This window comes from Perognathus longimembris, chromosome 27 (genome assembly GCF_023159225.1).
Source record: "Perognathus longimembris pacificus isolate PPM17 chromosome 27, ASM2315922v1, whole genome shotgun sequence".
NCBI classification, from domain to species: domain Eukaryota; kingdom Metazoa; phylum Chordata; class Mammalia; order Rodentia; family Heteromyidae; genus Perognathus; species Perognathus longimembris.
Genome location: NC_063187.1, coordinates 7,670,929 through 7,687,518, shown reverse-complemented (window position 1 = coordinate 7,687,518; position 16,590 = coordinate 7,670,929). Strand labels below are relative to the sequence as shown.

The following is a 16,590-nucleotide window of genomic DNA, read 5'->3' as shown; positions in this document are numbered from 1 at the left end:
TCGCGTCCCGCCCATGCCCGCCCTCTGGACGCAGGTAGGTTTGTCCCCCAAGAAGGAGCCAGGGCCCCGCGGATGTGCGGATGTACGGGGTTGGCGGGAGGTGGGGCTGGAGAACGGGGTTCATCCTCCTTCCCCCACCCCCAGGCCTCTGCTCTCAGGGGGTGGGACAACACAGACATTGGTATTGAGGTTCTGCCAAGGGAAACTGAGTCACCTCTTGGACACGAGGCCAGTCGTGTTGGTGGCAGGGTTTTTGTTTGTGAGAGAGTGTGTGTTTGTGAGTGTGTGAGTGTGCACGCACGCGGGTCCTGGGGCCAGGACTCAGGGCCTGGACTCTGTCCATCAGCTTTTTCTGCTCTAGGCCAGGTGGGCGCTCTACCACGAGAGCCACAGCTCCGCTTCCAGCTCTGTGCTGAAGCATTGGAGACAAAGAGTCTCACCCGCTTCCCTGCCCAGGCCGCCTTTCAACCCCCATCCTCAGATCTCAGGCTCCCCAGCAGCTGGTAGCTGGTAGCTGGTAGCTGGTAGCTGGCAGGCGTGAGCCACCTGCACCTGGCTTCCAGTCAGGCTCTTTTTTTTTTTTTTTGGCCTATGATGGTCCTGCTAGCAGAAATCCTGGCGATATGATGTTATGTTGCGCGTTTCGCTCAGCGATAGCTGGGCCTCCCGGATCAGATCTTCGGATCCTCACGTCTCTGAACTATATGTCTTAAACGCAGCACTGGGGGAACCCAGTGTGGTAGAGTCTTTAAAAAAAATAAAAAGAAAAACAAACAAAACAAAAATGAAAAGGGCACTGGGGCCCATGGCGGTAGCTCACACCTGCCAATGAGGTTTGGATCCCGAGGTTCTAGGGGTCAGCTCATCTCAGCACACACATCTGGCGTGCGTCATCCCAGCGACACACGTTTACCAGCCCTGAGTTCAAGCCCCCAGACCACAAGGAAAATAGGGAAGAAAACAAATACAAAGGAAAACCATTGGAGAGTTCCAAGGGTCCACAGGACAGTCTGCATTCCACACGCCCTGGCCTTTGGGCCGGTAGAGCAGTACTGGCTGGTTTAAATGAGATAATCCAAGTCCAGAGGGGCAGCGAGCGAGAGGGAACTGTCCCAAGTGCTTGCAGTCACTCATCCGGGAAAGGACTGATTTTTCCACTCTAGTTCCTGGAGAAGAAGGGGAAAGGTCGAAAGTGTTCCCAGATGTTTTCAAATCAGGTGCTGAGCATGCAGATGTATGTCCCAGACTGAAGTCGGCAGGACTGAGTGCCTTGATTTCCTTCTTCCTGCTTCCAGTATTAGTCAGAAGCTCAAGGTCCCCAAAGGTCTACTAGACTGTTGTCATTCTTCCCAAATGCTGCCCCCTCCTCCAGCCCACCCTGACCCCCAACCATCATAAAATTCTCTTATCTGTCTACATATCTGCTCCAACATTTAGCGACTTCTGGAACTTCCCAAACACTTTCCATCCTCACGTCGACCGGGGGAAACCCATTCAAGCCAAAATGGGTTAGGCTCGCCGGGCCCAGCAAAACTTCTTCTTTACTTCCTTTGATGGTCTTGGGGTTTGAACTCGGGGTCTTGGCTGGCAAGCATTCTACCACTTGAGCCACACCCCAGTCCTTCTTGCTTTTTGCTTGTGCGTTCAGATGAGTCTTGAGCGTTTGCTCTGACTGAGAAATGAGATCGGAGGTTCCAGGATGGCCTGGGCTACAGGACCTGGTTCTGTGGACTAAAGGGACAAAGCAAAGAAAGCAAGGCAGGAAAGAAGGTGGGGGGGAGGGGAGGAGGGAGGGAGGCTCAGGTGGTAGAGTGCTTACCTAAGGAAGGGAAAGGACGTGGAGGGAGGGTGGGAGAGGGCAAAACAAAGCTGTAGTTCTGTCCCAGCGATGAGTAAGCCTTCCTCTTGGGAAGTGCTGTCTCCACCTTGCGCATGGAGACTCTGGGGGAGGGCGTGGGGGCCGTGGGTGGCCCCTGGTGGTTGGGGGTGGGGGGGTCTTTCTGGAGCAAACACCCGGCAGACCCTCAGCAGGCAAATCCAGAGGACGGTGGTGTGACGGCAGCCGGGGTCACCGTCTCTGAGCCGTCCCCCTAGGGGATGTGGGACGCGTTCCGAGCCTTCCCTCACCTGCAGGTGTGGCGGGGCCAGGCAGGGGCTGCCAGTCAGCAGTTGGAGGTGACCCAGCTGGGAGCAGCCAAGGCTTGGCCAGCCTGGGCTTCTTCAAGGTGACCTGAAGGTCAGAGAGCCTGGATCCGGGTCTTTAGCCCGCTGGTGCTCAGAGGCCTTCCCCGTGGCCAGCCTGCTCTTCCACACGTGTGTGCACGCACACACACACGTGAGCGTATGCCCACGCGCACACACACGGGTGCACATGCGGATGTGGGTGTGTGGCTGTGTGCTCCGAAGCAGGTGTGCTTGTGTGGGCATGGAGTGGGGTTGTACGTGCATGCGCACGTGTTGCACATTTGCATGTGTGTGTGTCCGTGCACACACGTGTGCTCATGTGCCTACAGTGTGTGTGTGTGTGTGTGCAAACCATTGCCGCAAGCCATCGGTGTCCCTGGCTCATATCACGGGGAGGAAAGGGGCTGGGCTTCGTGGAGGAGTTCTAACTTCACACCCGAGATCCAATGGGTTTTCTTCCTTTCTTTGTGCCAGTACTGAGGCTTGAACTCAGGGCCGCAGGCCCTCTCGTGGCTTTTCTGCACCCTTTACTTCCAGCTTTTCCTGGGTGGGCGGAGATAAGCGTCTCAGGGACCTTTCCGCCCGGGCTGACTTCGAGCCGTGGTCCTCCGATCTCAGCCTCCCGAGTCGCCGGGATGACGGGCGGGCGCCGTGAGCCGCCGCTGCCCGGTGCAGTGATTTCTGTTGTTGATTTCCTTTTCCTGGTCGGCGGTGGAGAAGAAACCCAGGCGAGGCCTTGGGCCCCCTCTGCAAGCGCTCCACGACCGAGCCTCAGCCCAGCCCTTGGATCCGGTGCGTTGTCTTGTTTGGTGGAGGGAGAGAGTCGCACTGGGATTTGAACTCGGGGCCTTGCGCTTGTGAGCTCAACCGTGTGACTCTCCTCTTTGCAGGGGGGAGGGGCTCCCCCGTCCCAGGCAGCATCCCCTGCTCCCCGCTCTTCACTCCAGGGAGGATCTTTATCCCTGTCCTTCCTTCCCTGAGTCCACGCCTCCAAATCTTTCTGCAGAGTTGGTTACTATGGGGGTCACCCCCCCCCAGAAGGTGGTGAGGGGCATGAGCTCACGGCTTTATATGCTGTACCGTTGGAGTTCCACAGCACTCCCCCTCCCCCCGGGGTCCTTTCTCCGGAGAAGCTGGGATTGCAGGGGTGTGCTACCACGCCTGGATCACTGAATGTTTCTTACTACCGTTCAACGAGACGCTGGGATACAGGGGCCCTGGGTTCATTCTCCATCCCCGTGAGGCTCTGGTGCTCTGTAGTTGCTCATGGAAGGGTGCCTTCCCCTGATCACACAGGGTATGGCTCAGTGGTAGAATGCTTACCTAGCGCGTACGAGGTCCTGGCCAGCATGGAGAGAGAGAGGGACGGGAGTGGGGGGGGTGGGGGTGGAGACAGAGAAAGACAGAGAGTGACAGAGAAAGAGAGAAAGAGAGAGAGAAATAGAGAGAACTGGGGTACGGAAGTTTCTCCTCAGGCACCAGGCCCTGCACTCAGCTCTACTAACCCACCTTAGGGCTTTGCGGGGAAGAACAGTGATCTAGAAGCCTGGCGTATGTGCGCAGAGCCACCCACCAGCGCCGGCGGCCAAGCCCCCAGACAGACTTGGTGAAACCCTTCTTTGTGTGGGTTTGGAGGTGCAGGCGGGCCAGGGAACCCCAGCCTGCCGCCTGCTCCTCAATCACTGCGAGATCTCCTATCTGGAAAGCCGGGCTCGGGTTGCAGCCGCCCCCCCCCCCCCTTGATGATGGGGCTGGGGCTCAGGTTTCCCGGGCGGGCCTGGCGGTGTTATCTAAGTATGGCTGCTGGGGGTCTGGCTGGGGCCCACACCGTCCTCTCCCAGAACAGACTGGCCTTTGAGTCGGTGGCCGCCACCCCGGCTGGCTGGCGATGGAGGGGAGAAAACAAAAATGCCCAGTGTATCCAGATGGCTCCCTGGAATTCGGGGAGGCCCTGGGGAAGCCCCGCGAGGCGGGGTTCAGAGCCACGCTGCCCGGCTCCCTCCCCTCCGAGCAAGCCCACCGCCCCAGCCCCTCCAGCCGCCTGTACCACCGGGCAGTCGCCAGCTTTACGGTTGGAAGGACAAGTACAACTTGGTGTTATTTTTAACAAAAATCTTTTGGGGGGTGGTTATGGGGGTTTGAACTCAGGGCCTTGTTCTTTGCTGGGCAGGCCTGCTACCACTTGAGCCATGCCTCCAGCCAGCGCTTATTGATTGAGAGATGGGTGTGTGTGTCTGTCTTATTTCCTTTTTGCCCAGGCTGGCCTCGAACCTTGATCCTCTTGATCTCTGCCTCTGGAGTAAGCTGATGTGAGGCCAGGTCTTTTTATCTTGCTGATATCCAGCTGGTCTCACACTCGGGGTGGGGGGGGGGGGTTGCTCAAGCAATCGCCTCGCTTCAGGCTCCAGAGCTTCTCTTTGACAGGTTCCGAGTGAACCCTGAGGAGGCTTGAGCCCGGCCTCACAAAGGCTGGCCACCCGCCTCCCCCGTGCGCTCAGATCTCCTTATCTCTGAGCCCCATTACCTTGGCTGTCTAGACGGGAAAAGGGGGGTAGGTTTCGCTTCAATTACACGCGCCGTTCTCGGGGAAAGCAAGCCCACAGGGTTTCTCTTTACTCGGTGGTAGGGCCGGGGGACGAAAGCCAGAACCCTGCGTGTGCCAGGCCGATGAGGGACACTCGAGCTCTGCCCCGGTCCTTTGTGTGTGGCATTTGCTGCTTTGAGCCGGGGTCTCCCGGCTACCATGGCCTGGCCTGGGATTGCATCTGACACTGCACCGGGAGCTGGGATTACAGGTGTCTGCCACTACGCTCAGCTCCAGGGAATAAGGAGAGGACACCGGTGGCTTGTGGCTACAACTTCGGACCTGGGCAGGGGCGGCTCCCGCCTGTCATCCCAGCTACTCAGGAGGCTGAGACCGGAGGATGGAGTCCGAAGGCAGCCCGGGCAGGAGAGTCCGTGAGACTCTCACGTCCACTGAGCCAGCAGGAAACTGGAAGTGGCCCCGTGGCTCACGTGGTAGAGCGCCAGCCTGGAGCAAAAGCCATTCAGGGACAGTGCCCAGGTCCTGAGTTCAAGCCCCAGGACCGACAGCCGACTGGAGGTGAAACTGGCCGAGGATGCGGAACTGGAGGAGCTCAAGGCTTTGACGGGAAGGCAAATGGGAAGGGAGCTATTCTCTGCAGGGCTTATCAGGGGGCAGGCGGCCTGGACTCTCACCTGAGGGGGGGCCAGGAGGAGGGCCGGCGTCCTGGGCGGAAGCCCAGACGTCACCGTGCTTCTGCCCCGATGGCTGAGCCAGGACCAAGCGAGATCTACATGATGATAACGCACAGACCTCCTTAGAAATCTGGGTCCCCGTTTAATATTTAATTGCCCTCTCTCAATGTCAAGGCAAGCTTGCCAATTAAAAGGCTCGCGGCAGCCAGCAGGGGCCGTACTGCCCTGGTACCGATCGGAGCCGGCGGTGCCGTGGCTAGCTGGCGGGGTGACCGGCGGGCGGGCAGGGGCGGGCAGGGGTGGGCCGAGGGGGAGCTGCTGTTTATTACGGTTGCAGTCGGGTTCACAGGTAGAGGGAGGCAGAGGAGGCAAAGCTGGGCGCTGGTGGCTCACGGCCGTCATCCTAGCTCCTTAGGAGGCCAACAACGGGAGGATCGTGGTTCAAGGCCGGCCCAGGCAGAAAACCCCAGAGACTCGGTCTCCCCAGGGGAAGCTGGATGTGGGGTGCACATCTGTCATCGCGGGGGGGGGGGGGGGCCTCCTGTGCTGGGATGGGAGGCATGTGTCACCTCGCTCAGCCAAACGTTTGTCTCACACACCGCAAGGTTGTGGCTGCGTGTGCGTGTGTGCGTGTGTGTGTCCCCCATCCTGCTGCTGACCTCGAGGCGCTTCCCGGAATAAACCCAGCTATGCAGCCCCAGGGCACGGAGGGACGGGCGAGTTGTTACAAAGTGTTCCCCGAGCTCATTTGGGGAAAGTTACAGACTCTTAACCACATCCTTTATTGAAAATAGTTCACTTGAAACACACAGATTAAAACAAACAAACATGGGGCTGGGGATATAGCCTAGTGGCAAGAGTGCCTGCCTCGGATACACGAGGCCCTAGGTTCGATTCCCCAGCACCACATATACAGAAAACGGCCAGAAGCGGCGCTGTGGCTCGGTACTCGGACCCTGAGTCCAAGGCCCAGGACTGGCCAAAAAAAAAACCAAAAAAAAAACCAAAAAAAAAACCACAAACAAACATGGATAAAATGTCAAACTTTTTCACACAAGGGTCCCCGTGCCTGGGCTCTGGGCTGAGGCCGGGCCCCAGGGCGGGGTGTCTGGTGCCCCCTGGTGGCCGCCCGGGGCAGGCTCGCGACAGGAGCTGCCCGGCTGATGGGCAGCGTGGCCTTTGCCCCACTACCCCCCCCCCCCAAGTGTCCTGCCCACTGACCCCGGCCAAGCTCACGGCCAAGACGGTTCTTCCTCAGTTTCACCATCGTTTTAAAGACATAAAAAGTCAAAACATCTGAGAGAAATGATAAATAACCCGGGCCCCCACCCCCACCCCCCAAACAAGGCTACGGTAGGACAGTGAAATGACAGGTAGGGTGTCACCCCGGCGAGCCCCCGCCCAGCTCTCCGCCTGCCGGGGGCCTGGGCGGGGCCTGGGCGTGGTCGGCGGGGCCCGCCCGGGTCAGCAGAGCCTCAGCTGGTTCTCCAGCCCGAATACTTTGGACTTGAGGTTCCGCAGCTCCCCTTGGATCTTGTGCGCCCGCCGGTTGCTGCTGCGGACCTCGCAGAGCATGGCCAGGTCCTTGTTGGCCTGGGTGCTCAGGGTGGCCTGCGGAGTGGGGGGAGGGGGAGGGGGCACGGGCTGAGCGCGGCCTGGTGCCGGGCACCGCCAGGCGGGCGCGATCCGAGGGTCGCCTCCGGCCACCGTCACGCACTCGGTGACGGAGGGAGCGTGGGAGAAGGCAGGCGCGTCCCCGCCCTGCCGTCGGGGGAGGAGCCTGCAGGTGGGCGTCGGTAAGCAGGCGGCAATGGCTACCAGAGAGACCGCGGAAACAGCGGGGGCGCGGCTCTCCCCAAACGGACCTTGCCATGCTCGGCCACCACTGGGCTTTGCGGGGGACCCCGGATGTCGGCAAGGGGTCCCAAGGTGACACGGAACCACAACTCCCAGGTTTGCTCGGAAGGACTTGGGGTGTGTGCCGGTCCTGGGAAATTTGAACTCGGGGCCTGGGTGCTGTCCCTGAGCTTTCTCACTCATGGCTGGCGCTCTACCACCTGAGCCACGGCTCCACTTCCCACGTGCTGTGGCTCATCGGAGCTAAGGGTCTCATGGCCCTTCCTGCCTGGGCTGGCTCTGGACTCCATCTAGGATTACAGGCGTGAGTCACTGGTGCCAGGCCTAGACACACGTATTCGTCACTCCCTTTGTTTTTTGCCTGCGCTTATGGGAGGGCACCTAAACTGATTTTCAGGGTGGGGGGGCTTCTCGGGGTGCCCGGGGCTCTTCTGGGGAGCCCTGCGTCTCCGCCCGGCCCTCCCGGCGGTCCTGGGGTCCAGCTCCTACCCTGTAGAGCATCTGCTCCAGGTCTTTGAGCTTCTGCCGGAGGCCCCGGATGTCGGTCTTGAAGCCCTCCACCTCCAGGGCGCGCCGGTGCTCCAGGGCCTCGTAGCGTTTGGTCATCATCTGCAAGCGCTTCCCCATCTTGTGCGAGCGGTCCTGACGGGGCAACGGGGTGGGTGAGCTGGAGGGAGGGGAGGGGATCCACTGGCAGGCAGGGGTGCGGCTGCCCCCCCCCACCCTCCCACCCCACCAGGTAGAGCCTCTCCTGCCTTGAAAATCTCCCTCCTGGCGCCCTCCTCCTCCCGAATGCGGGCGAGCTCCTCCTCCAGGGAAATGCACTGCTCCTGGTACATGGCGGACAGCTTCTGCTCCTGTACTAACTTGTCCTTCAGGGACTGCGGGACAAAGGGACAAAGGGCCGCGGGGATGAGGGAGGCGGCAGCGGGGAGGCGTGCTAAGCCCCGGGGAGGCGGCTCAGCGGCAGAGCAAAAAGCTCACACAGTGCCTAGGCCCCGAGTTCGAGCCCCAGGACTGGCAGAAGGAAAGGAAGAGAAAGAGTGTGGCAGAGAACTCTGGAGAAGGCGTGGAAACCTATTTCCAGACTCTTCTCTCAGCCCTTGTCCCCAGGTACACTACTAGAAACTGATGCTCGTACTGGGGCTTGAACTCGGGGCCCGGATGCTAGCCCTTAGCTTTCTGCTCAAGCCCAGTGCTCTGCCACCTGAGCCACAGCTCCACCTCTGGCTTTCTGGTGGCTGGTGGACTTCAGAGTCTCACGGACTTTCCTGCCTGGGCCGGCTTGGCACCAGGTCCTCCACATCCCGCATCTCCTTGGCAGCTGGGGTGGCAGGGGTGAGCCGCTGGCCCCGAGCGGGCCCACGGAGGGAGTGAAGGAGTGCATGCATGCACGCATGCACGTGTGGCACTGCCAATAATACCCAGCAGCCGTCGCGGCACTTACTCCCCGCGCACGAGCGCGCGGGCTTCGCTTCCAGGAAGACGAGGGCCGTTACCTTCAGGTACTCGTGCTGGGTGGGGTGCGTCTCGTGGAAGGCCGGCAGGGCCCGTCCGCTCCTGTCCTCCTTCTTCCTGCCCTGCCCCCGGCACTGCCTGAGCTCCGACACCAGGTGGTCCTTCTCCAGCATCCACGACTGCTCTTTGCTCTGGCTGTCACACCGCAGCTGTAAGAAGTCTTTGGTGCTCTCGTACAGCAGCTCCTGCGTGTGGTGGAGGCTGGGGGTGGGGGGAGGGGGGCAGAGGCGGACACGGGGATGTTCGGGCCGCACGCCTGCCAGCCCGAGGCCAGCCTGGGCCGGGAAGTCCAGCGAGGACCTCGAGGCGGGGCTCCCGCGGGAAGGCGGGGAAGGCTGAGGGCTGGAGGCGCGTGGCGAGGGGGTGGGGGGGGTGGGCGTGGTCGTCCGGGCTCACCTCCTCGTGAGCTCCTTGATCCTGTGCTGGTTCCGCTGCTGCTGAACCTGGATCTCCTCCAGGTGGATCCTCCGGTCCTCCATCAGGCTGTGCACCTGCTCCCGGGACAGCCTGGTCTGCTCCTCCAGCTGCGCCTGCAGCGCTTCTACCTACACAGGCCGACAGGGGGCGCCACTCGCTCCCGCCTCCACCGCGGCCCGCGGCCCCAGGCCCACGGCCGGCCCCAAAGCGTGGCGGGACGGCCACTCGGCTCTGAATCTACATCACAGGGGGACGGTGGCAAAGTCTCCTCCCCCCCGCCCCCCGCCCCCCAGGCCTGTCCTGGACTCCCTTTCGCCCCTTGGGGACTGGCGGCCATCGAAGACAACCTCATGCACACAGGAACAGGATGACGCTTTTCAGTTCTGGGGTTTCAAAACGTACAGCAAAATGAACATGTAAGCTGGAGGCAGAGCTTGAGGCCCTGAGTTCAAGCCCCAACCCCTGTACATCAATGCAATGGCAAGAGCATTTCCTTTTGCTGTCATGACCCTAGAGAGAGAGGCCCAAGGTAGAACCTGCTGTGGAAACCAGCACACCCAAGCCACAGAAACGTCAGTGCAACTGGGTGAAAACATCTCGACCCAGGTGCGCTACCGAGGCCAGGAAGACAGGATGCGATTGGCTGCTGTCCCGGGTCTGACAACCCGTGTTCCGACCAGGGCCATCTGTCAGCGTGACTACCAGGCAAACGCCCACTTGAGGACAATGTGGTGGGCTGCAGATTGGGAGAAGCCCTTCTAGAACGTTCGCAGAGAACTCAGGGTTTTACAACCTAAGCGCTTAGAAGCCAGGGGCCTCCACTTCCTGGGTCGCGTGCCACGGTCCTGCCCGGAAGCAGGTGTGGGGGACACTGTCACCTGCAGGGCCAGCGTGTCCGTGTCCCGCGGGTGGTGCTCGGAACCGTCTTCCTTTTCTCTCAACGCGGCTCTTTTCCTGCTTATTTTAGGGTCTGAAATGCAAAACAAAACCTCGTCAGGAACTTCCCTCAGCTTTTCTCTCTGCTGCTCAAGGGCCAGCACCAAGCGCATAGGCAGAGGAGACAGGGACAACGTACAGCTAAGTATTCAACCTAATTATCCCAGGATTTCCTCCAGATAATCGCGTGGACCTTGAGCGGGTCAATCAAGTTGGGTCTACAGTCTCCAAAAAGAATCAAGCGGGGGTGGGGGGGAGGTGGAAAGGCACACAGGGAGGGAGGGAGGAAGGGAGGGAGGGAGGGAGGGCATTCACATGCAGCCATGGCATTCGATGTATGCAACCTGAGGGTGGCAGCAATGAGGAGGAAGATGGAGGAAGAACCCCAACTAACCACCGGAACCCCGGAAGTGGCACTGCGGCTCAAGTGCTACAACCTTGGGCCAAAGAGCTCAGGGACGGCGCCCAGGCCCAGGCCCTGAGTGCGCACGCGCACACGCACGCTAAAGAATGAACGAGAGATGCCTATTTGAAAACCACCAGCAGACAGCCTGCGATGAGTCTCTGAAGCGAAACGAAACCAAGTGAAGTGAAATCAAGTCAACCTGAGTCAAGCAAAATGGAGGAAAGCAAAACAGAAGAAACGAAGGCGCGTGGGTACGGTAGCGGATACGTTCACTGTCGGGGACACTGCTCTCCTGACTCCGTGTAACTAATACCTAAGTGCTGTCTGCACCCCACGGACGCGTGCCATCGCTGTGTCAGTAAGAAAGGGACAGCGACCCTAAAACAACAATCACGAGCAAAGAGAGCCAGCGCTACACAGCACTGAATTTCCCGCGTGGCCTGGGGGAGCTGGGGGCGCCAGAGGCTGGGCGGCGTGGGAGGGAGTCTGTCTGTCCGGGGTGAGGGTGCTGCGGCTGGTTACCTGCTTTGCAGGAGGAGGGCCGCCCCGGCTCCTGTGCCCCCACAGGCTGGACGGTCTTCTGGGGAATGGTGACCTGAAGCGGTAAGGAAGGGTGAGGTGTTGGCAAAATCCAAAGCATGAACGCGTGCACCCAGCCAGGGGGCGGGCCGTGGGCTGTGTGGGCAGAGCTGCGGCTGGCTGGGTAGAAGCCCGTGCTGAGGACGCGAGTGAGGACATAGTTCACTGGTGGCTCATGCCCGTCATCCCGCATGCTCAGGAGGCTGAGATCTGAGGATGGAGGTTCGAAGCCAGCCTGGGCAGGAAAGTCCTCCCAGAAAAGCCAGAAGTGGAGCTGGGGCTCATGTGGTAAGAGTGCTTGGCTTGAGTAAAAAATGCTAAGGGACAGTGTCCGTCTGGGCCCTGAATTCAAGCCCCAGGATGGGCACGCGTGCATGAAAATAAATACATTAAATATATTAAGCACTTAAATGTATTTACCATTTAACACATATTACATACACTTAATATATTTGGAATATACTTAATATGCACTACTAAAACGTATTAAGTAGAAATACACTAAATACATAACTACGTTAAAGAAATGTCGCAAGGCCCTTTATAAAATGCCTGTGGAAAGTGTTCTTTACCAGTTATGGAAAATACACACGCACAAAAAAACCTACTGAAACCCTTTATGAAAGTGAACAATTGCCTGGGTGTGGTGGCACACCCCCCAAACCTCAGGGTTTGGGGAGTCAGGAGGACCTGGGATTCAAGGCCAGCCTGGTCTGCATACTCTCACGCGCGCACACACACACAGATATAGATGTGCAAATATTTCTGAGTAGAAAGCTAGATGTACACATGCCTATTAGTAACGGTTTGCCTGGGGTTTAGAGTTAGAGGGCACTTCTGTATAATGGGTCCCTGTCTTCGAGTGTGTTTACACGTGTGTCGTCAGTATAAATAAGGTTTTAAACGTGGACTCCACACGGAGACGTTCTCCTCGCGGTCGGCCTCTTGTCTGTGACCGTCTGGCACTGGCCCCTTTACGCTTTCGCTTTGTTTTCTTCTTCTGTGGTGCTGGCCATGAACTCGGCCCTCCCGCAGGCTAGGTGAGCGCTCCCCCCCCCCCCCCCCCCCCCGAGGCCGTTTGGTGTTCTAGTTCTACATAGTGGGATGGAGGTCAGAGTGGGGAGGGGACGGCTGGGCGCGCTCGGTGCCGTCGGGGCCGTCTGACTCCGGGCTCGCCCTGCGTGCCGGCTGCACTCACCTTGTGGGGCGGCTCCTTGTAGAAGTACGTCACTTCCCCGCTGTCCGTTCCCACGAGGGCCAGCAGGCTCTGGATCTTCTTCTTGTCTTCCAGCTCCCTGCCGTGCTCACGGGAAGCAAGTGCACGTCACGTGCCACGCACACGCAGACACACCCCTCTCCTTTGACAGGAGCTCCCCTCTGACAAATCGTCAGGCCGCAGCGACCTCGAATTGCAACTGGCCCGGGGCTGGGCACTGGGGGCTCATGTCCGTCACCCTGACCACTCGGGATCTGGGGGGGTCACGGCGTGAAGCCAGCCCAGGCAGGAAAGTGACATTCTTCTTCCCAATGAGCCACCGGGAGGCTGGAAGTGGAGCTGTGGTTCAAGGGGTTGAGTGCCAGCCTTGAGTTTGGGATGGCGCCCAGGCCCCGAGTTCAAACTCCAGGACTGGTACGTAAAAAAATAAAACCCACAAGTGGAGGCGTAGGGTATGGTTCAAGTGGAAGAACACCAGCTTTGAGTAAAAGTGAAGGGACGATGTGAGGCCTTGAGATCAGCCTCAATACTGCTCCCTGCTACCCAAAAAAAAGAAAGAAAAGAAAAAAAAAAGCTATTTGCCACTTGCTGAGCATGGGTGAAACCTGGCACGAGGCTAAGACTCAAAGGACCGCACGGTTCTGCTCCTCGGGCGTCACAGACTCAGAGAAGCAGAGAGCAGTGTGTCGCCAACGAGCGGAGCCCTTCCCGAGGGCAGCGCCGGACCCAGGGCCTCCGCTGCGAAGTCTGGGCTCTGCCCACGAGAGCCGCCTGAACCCCACCGCTGGGCGGTATGGGGAAGAGCAAAGGCTCTGCCTCTCAAAGGCACTTCGGCCCCCGTCACCACTGAAGGGCGGTCGTAATCCTCGTACGTGTCCCGTGCCCAGAGAAGTCTGCTCACAGGGGCTTGCCCTGGAAGCCTCCCGGTTACTGTCCTGCATGCAGGCAGAGCTCCGGCTCAGTCTGCTTCCCGGGGGACAGAACCTGGGGACGGGGCTACCGCCTGCAGTGTCATTTAGACTTGTTCCTCTGACCTGTCCCTTCTTCTGCATTATACCTGATTCTCAGCCGGTCGTTTTCGGAGTAGAGGCGTAAAACGTGCTCCCGTTCCTGGAAGAGGCACACCTGCATGTCGCTCAGGGCTTTCTGCAACTCGGCAATTTCTTCCTCCCTCTGCTGCAAATCCCAGTCGAGCTTGTGCTGCAAGAAACCAGTGTGTGTGTGTGTGTGTGTGAGTATGAGAAAATCCTGGGGCTCAAAGGAGCATGGAGAAGTCCATTGGTATGGAAATAGTCTCAAGATCCAGGTTCACTAATCAGAATTCAACCGGGATGTGTAGTTTCTAATTGTGTGCGTGTGTGTGTCTGTGTACAGGTACTGGGGCTCGAATCAGGGCCTGGTCTTTTGGCTCTTTCACTCAAGGCTAGAACTCTACTACCGGAGCCACAGCTCCACTTCCAGATTTTGTGGTGGTTCATTGGAGATAAGAATCTCACAAAAGACTGCCCGGGCTGGCTTCCAACTGCGATCCTCAGATCTCAGCCTCCTGAGTCGTTAGGATGACAGGTGTGAGCCACCAGTGCTTGGCTGTTTTCAAATTATTATTATTATTACTGTGGTACCAGGGGTCTGGGCTCAGGGCCTTGGGCTTATTAGGCAGTTTACCACACCCTCAGCCCTGGACTTGAGCTGAAGGATGAGCTGGGGTGTGGCTCAGTTGCAGAGCACATGCTTAGCTTGCTTGAGGCCTTGAGTTCCATCAGGTGACAGAGACAGAGCTGTAGATTACCGTGTGGACAGGCAAGAAGGGAGTTCACATTTGTGAGCCCCTCCTTCCTGTGGGAGTAGAAGCCCGATCTGGGCTGACAGAGCTCTAAGATAGGCTGCGGGCCGCAGACCTGAGGGAGAGAGTTGGACAAGGACCCAGCCCCTACCCACTTAGGTAGAAAACTGCTGGGCGGTGATTGAGAGTGTGGCCAAACAGGCCACATCAGCTTGTTCTAGAACGTGAAGGGCCTTTCTGGCTCTCACCTTGACCTCTAGCTCTCCCCAGCCTGCCCAAGAAACACCAGGTGATGCCTGGTGACACTCGATTGGTGGCCCAATCTAGTGGGCAGGGGCCAGAGAAGCTACTCACACCCTATTACCCACAGGACAACCTCCTCTCCCCCTGCATGGTTATCCAGGCTGTGAGTCAGCAATGCCAAAAGAAGGGCCAGAGGTGTGACTCGGTGGCAGACAGAGCACCTGCCTCACATGCATGAGGGACCCGAGTGCGAACCCCCCCAAAGCAATCAGAAAAGAAGCTACGGAGGCAAGAAGGATGCTGACCGGTAGCCAGCTGGCAAGGAAGGAATAGCTGCAAGTGTGTGCGCCGCTAATGGCAGAGAGAAGCTGTGGTGTCTAGACTTGGGCTGCTTGGGAGGCGGAGACCGCGGCACCTGGACTGCTTTTACCTGCCCTTCACAAACTTCCTTGTAGAGCTCCAGCTTCCGCAGGAGGTCCTCGTTTTCCATCTCACACGCCGCCATCTTCTTCTGATAATACTCCAGGAGCTCCTGGGAAGGGCAGAGGACTGCCAGGCGGTCTTTGGTTGAAGGCAAGGGAGTCGACTCCATCGAGTCCGCCATCGCCCTCCATCTGGGGGGGCTCCTGCACTCCGAGCAGGTGCCGCAGCGGTGGGCGGCGATGGTCGTTCTAAGGGGAGTCAGGAAGCAGGTCTTCGTTACAGGCCCTGGACAGCTGCAACCCGTTGTAATCGCATAGATGGAAGGTTGGGGGGGGGGGCGGTGTTCTTCAAGCGCTTGCGACTAAAGTGCTTGTACGTGTTCAAACTCACTTGTAAACTGTCTTTAAAACTGGATGCAATGCATGTGAGAGACTAAAAAATAAATCTAGCGTGTAAATGGAGGATGGCGACCCTGTAACCACAAAACCGAGACGGCAGTGGGAGCATGTGTTCAAATGCTGGCTGCTCCCTAGAATCTGGGAGCCAGTGGCCCCATGGCTGGCCCTGACCCGGGATGAGCCTTGCACTCCACTACGGTGTACTGTTTGTTCCTTTTTTTTTTTTGGCCAGTCCTGGGGCTTGGACTCAGGGCCTGAGCACTGTCCCTGGCTTCCTTTTTGCTCAAGGTTAGCACTCTGCCACTTGAGCCACAGCGCCTCTTCTGGCCATTTTCTAGATATGTGGTGCTGGAGAATCGAACCCAGGGCTTCATGTATAGGAGGCGAGCTCTCTTGCCACTAGGCCATATCCCCAGTCCCCCCCCCCCTCGCCCATTTTTTTTAAAATCTAAATTCTGAGTAAGAGTAGAGAAATGAGATCTACCATGGTTCAAATCAAGACTGAACATGAACCCTTCTAGCTCCCGTTATGTCTTGGACTAAGGCTGCGGCGTCTTAAGCAATTTAAAAACAAAACACATATCTTACTTTTTGCAGACTGGGGTGGGTGTCGGGGTAAAGTTCATGCTGTCTTATTCACACCTAACAAATACATGGAAACTCCTAATGAAGGGCCGGGAAGAGAAGACACAGGTTATACCTTCCCTCCTCTTTCTCTTGCACACACACACATACACACACACATACACACACACACACACAGAGTAAACCAACAACAAAAGGGTTTAAATTTGTTTTAAAATTTAAATCACACCTCCTGGCCTTTGACCCCCCCCCCCCCCATTTGTTTGCCAATGAGGAAACCGAGGGCCAGTGCAGTGTGGGGCGGGGGGATGCGGGGACCCAGCTTCGCTTCATTCTGGCCCCTCAACACCCCCCGGGTCTCCCCCAGACCCCGACCCCGGGTTGCTTCCCCCACCCCTACCCCCGATCCCCTGCCTCGACACCCCAAAACCCGCCACTCACTCCGCGGCGCCGAGTCCCAACCGAAAACCCCACACTCAAACCGGGAAGCTCCGCGGCGCCACACGCCGGGCCAATCGCTCGCGAGCTGGCACGGCCGTTGGGACTCTGCGCCAATAGGAAGGTCGTTCGCGCGGAAGCCCCGCCCCGTCCCTCCCTCCGCCGGGCGTCGGGCCGCGCTGAGGCCGCCGGGAATTGTAGTTTCCTCCTGCGCACACGCTCCAGCCAGGCCCGGGACGCTGAGGCACTCCCGGGGCGTGGATCATGGGTCAGGGGTGGTGCCCAGTTTCTCGACTCTGGGGTTCTGTGCTCGACTTCCATTTCTATAGTGCCCATTAGCGCACTGTTTCCATCCTACAGCAGCAGTCCCTGCCTCCTCCTTCCAAGA

The 16,590-nt window shown here is 58.6% G+C and overlaps 1 protein-coding gene across 3 annotated transcripts; it reads right to left on the bottom strand.

The window, feature by feature from the left end:
- Positions 1–6,824: 6,824 nt before the first annotated feature.
- Ccdc77 (coiled-coil domain containing 77) lies at positions 6,825–16,334 on the bottom strand. Of its 3 annotated transcripts, none has more exons than XM_048335167.1 (12): positions 16,216–16,334; positions 15,768–15,821; positions 14,789–15,029; positions 13,390–13,532; positions 12,315–12,411; positions 11,060–11,132; positions 10,074–10,165; positions 9,175–9,323; positions 8,760–8,979; positions 8,016–8,141; positions 7,750–7,902; positions 6,825–7,014 (listed from the first exon to the last, which is right to left on the bottom strand). In XM_048335167.1, the coding sequence occupies exons 2-12, from the start codon at positions 15,803–15,805 to the stop codon at positions 6,868–6,870; spliced, it is 1,479 nt and encodes a 492-aa protein (XP_048191124.1). In that variant the 5' UTR covers positions 15,806–15,821; positions 16,216–16,334; the 3' UTR covers positions 6,825–6,867. The 3 variants fall into 3 exon arrangements, with proteins under 3 accessions (XP_048191124.1, XP_048191123.1, XP_048191122.1); XM_048335166.1 differs by having other exon boundaries at positions 15,768–15,842; positions 16,206–16,327; XM_048335165.1 differs by having other exon boundaries at positions 15,768–15,842; positions 16,216–16,327.
- Between the last annotated feature and the right edge of the window lie 256 nt (positions 16,335–16,590).